At 42.3% G+C, this 2,566-nt stretch overlaps 1 protein-coding gene across 3 annotated transcripts in view; it reads right to left on the minus strand.

The window, feature by feature from the left end:
• CTPS1 (CTP synthase 1) overlaps positions 1-2,566 on the minus strand; it is a 67,911-nt gene that overhangs the window by 63,526 nt on the left and 1,819 nt on the right. For all 3 annotated transcript variants that reach the window (XM_023518682.1, XM_003798967.3, XM_023518681.1), the window contains exon 2: positions 195-373. In XM_023518682.1, the coding sequence (XP_023374450.1) occupies positions 195-373 (179 nt within the window). The remainder of the gene's footprint in view (positions 1-194; positions 374-2,566) is intronic.

A 2,566-nucleotide genomic window follows, 5' to 3' on the forward strand; every position in this document is an offset into this window, starting at 1 on the left:
ACTTCTGCATCTTCTAGTTGAGGTAAGAAAAACATTCTGCTACACTAAGAACCTTTTCAGAGGGCAGAATATGGAAGTTATGCAAAATGTACACACAATTCCCAAGGGCTGGAAGAAAGGAAGGAGAGGAGGGAGGGAAAGAAAGAGGAAGAAAAAGAAAAGGAGGTGGAGAGGAAGAAATGTATTTTGCTTACCATGCTCATAAGGAGAAAATGTTCCAGCATCTATGTTAATGTAGGGGTCAATTTTAATTGAAGTTACATGTAAACCACATGACTTCAGTATTGTGCCTACACTGCTGGCGATGATTCCTTTTCCAATTCCTGATATAACACCACCAGTAACCAGAATGTACTTCATTTTACTTTTTGACCTAGAAGAAGGAAAAATTACAGATAAAATAAATATACCTCACCATACAAACTCGTTGGGTTTCAAATACTGGTTCTGCCAATTACTATGAACTCTCTCAGAGTCTTTCAGTTTCTTTGTCTGTCACATGGCTTCAGAAGGTTCTTGTCAGCTGTAAATAGGACAAACATTTCTTGGATCACTGAATGGCTTTAGTCAAATATGAGTAGAAAAACAACTGCTACTCAAATAACGTGGCTTTTGTATAAAGCTTTGACAATTAAGAACCTTCACAGTTGACCTAATAAAAAACTATCCTCCAAATGTTGGCTGACATCACAGCCAGACACTGGAATACCAGGCAGGTGTCTCATTATTTTCCCTATATGGGAAAAAAACTTCAAGCTTGGATAAGCACTGTAATTCTCCATGCAAGAAATAACGTCTTTGGCTAAATTATAGTGCATCACCAAGAAAACACAGCTTCTCTGGGTTACAGAAGACAGACTAAAAGGAAAGAACTTGAAAATTTAAAAGTAGGAACAGCTAAACCTAAAATGCTTTTAATTTAAGGTAGTTCTCATAAGTTAATAACTTGCTCCTTGCCAGCAATCATCCCTAGGTATGTCATAAACAGAGTCTGTACATGTGGGGAGAAAGGAACACTGGATAAGAAACTAGTCCAAAGCACGTAAAAGGCAGGGGACTCAGAGAGGGGAGATTAGATTAAATCCAAAGAGCAGTGCAGTCGTGGCAGGAAATGAAAAAGCAGACTTGCTGAGAGATGAAAGGGGTGGATATAAGGACAACAGAGTGAATATGCAGGTGAAACAGCACAGACAAGAGGTCAGGAGACAGGGATAGCTCACCAGGGAGGATTTATCACTGGTCCCCAGCTTCAGAGGACCAGAACACCAATTGATCAGCAAACCCAAATGTGACCAAAATGAGATACACAATCACCAAGTAGCAGAAAATGCTTACTTTGGCACAGTCAGGATATTTTCCTCCTCTAGGAATGTTCCATGTGAAGCCAAATTATAATAAAAATAAGCTAAGAAAGGAACAAGAAAACTGGAGAAGTCTGTTTGAAGCAGTCCCCCATCCTACTCCCCCCTCAGATCAGGAATGAACACACTTGGCAAGAAAATAAAATGCTCAGAATGTCTTCCTCCTGGGACAGCCAGGAAGACACCATCCTGCTCATTCTAATCTTTTGCAGCACTCCAAAAGCATGCTTCCTGGTTTCTGCAAAATGTATGAGAGTACCAAAAAGTTTTACAGACAGACAAATCAGAGAAGTGCTGACTAAACAAAGTCAATTGTTTCCTTAAAGCAAGACCTCTGGGACTATTTAAAAAGTTGACCTGGGTGGCGCCTGTGGCTCACTGAGTAGGGCGCTGGCCCCATACATGGAGGGTGGCGGGTTCAAACCCGGCCCCGGTCAAACTGCAACAAAAAAGTAGCCGAGCGTTGTGGCAGGCGCCTATAGTCCCAGCTACACGGAGGCTGAAGCAAGAGAATCGCCTAAGCCCAAGAGCTGGAAGTTGCTGTGGGCTGTGATGCCACAGTACTCTACTAAGGGCAACAAAATAAGACTCTGTCTCTAAAAAAAAAAAAAGTTAACCCATAAGTAAGTGAGGTGATGGTTATGTTCATCAGTTTCCAGTTTCCAGGGGTCCTCAAACTTTTTAAACAGGGGCCCAGTTCACTGTCCCTCAGACCGTTGGAAGGCTGAACTGTGGCTGCTAAGCAGGACAGGCAGCAGTGGCAAAAACACCCGGTGGGCCGGTTAAATGTCCTAGGTGGGCCGCATGTGGCCTGCGGGCTGTAATTTGAGGACGCCTGGTTAAGCATTCCACATTGTATATCATCACATTGTATAGTTATGACTTAACACAAAATTTAAAAAAAAGTTAGCCCACACTGTGATTTCCCAAGAGGACTACCCACTGTTATTTGACCCTAAGTCTCTACTATTTGGGAGAAATACTACTCTGTCACCTTATTTACTGATGCATGAATATCAGGCTTGGCTATGTTTTAGATACATACATCCTAACCGACAGACTCCTTTGACCAGGCTCAGACTCCATGGCTCACACCTATAATCCTAGCACTCTGGGAGGCCAAAACAAGAGGATTGCTGGAGCTCAGGAGTTTAAGACCAGCGTGACCAAGAGTGAGACCTCATCTCAGTTAAAAAAAAAAAAAA

Source organism: Otolemur garnettii, unplaced genomic scaffold (assembly GCF_000181295.1).
Source record: "Otolemur garnettii isolate 467f Iridium unplaced genomic scaffold, OtoGar3 scaffold00144, whole genome shotgun sequence".
Taxonomy (NCBI): Eukaryota; Metazoa; Chordata; class Mammalia; order Primates; family Galagidae; genus Otolemur; species Otolemur garnettii.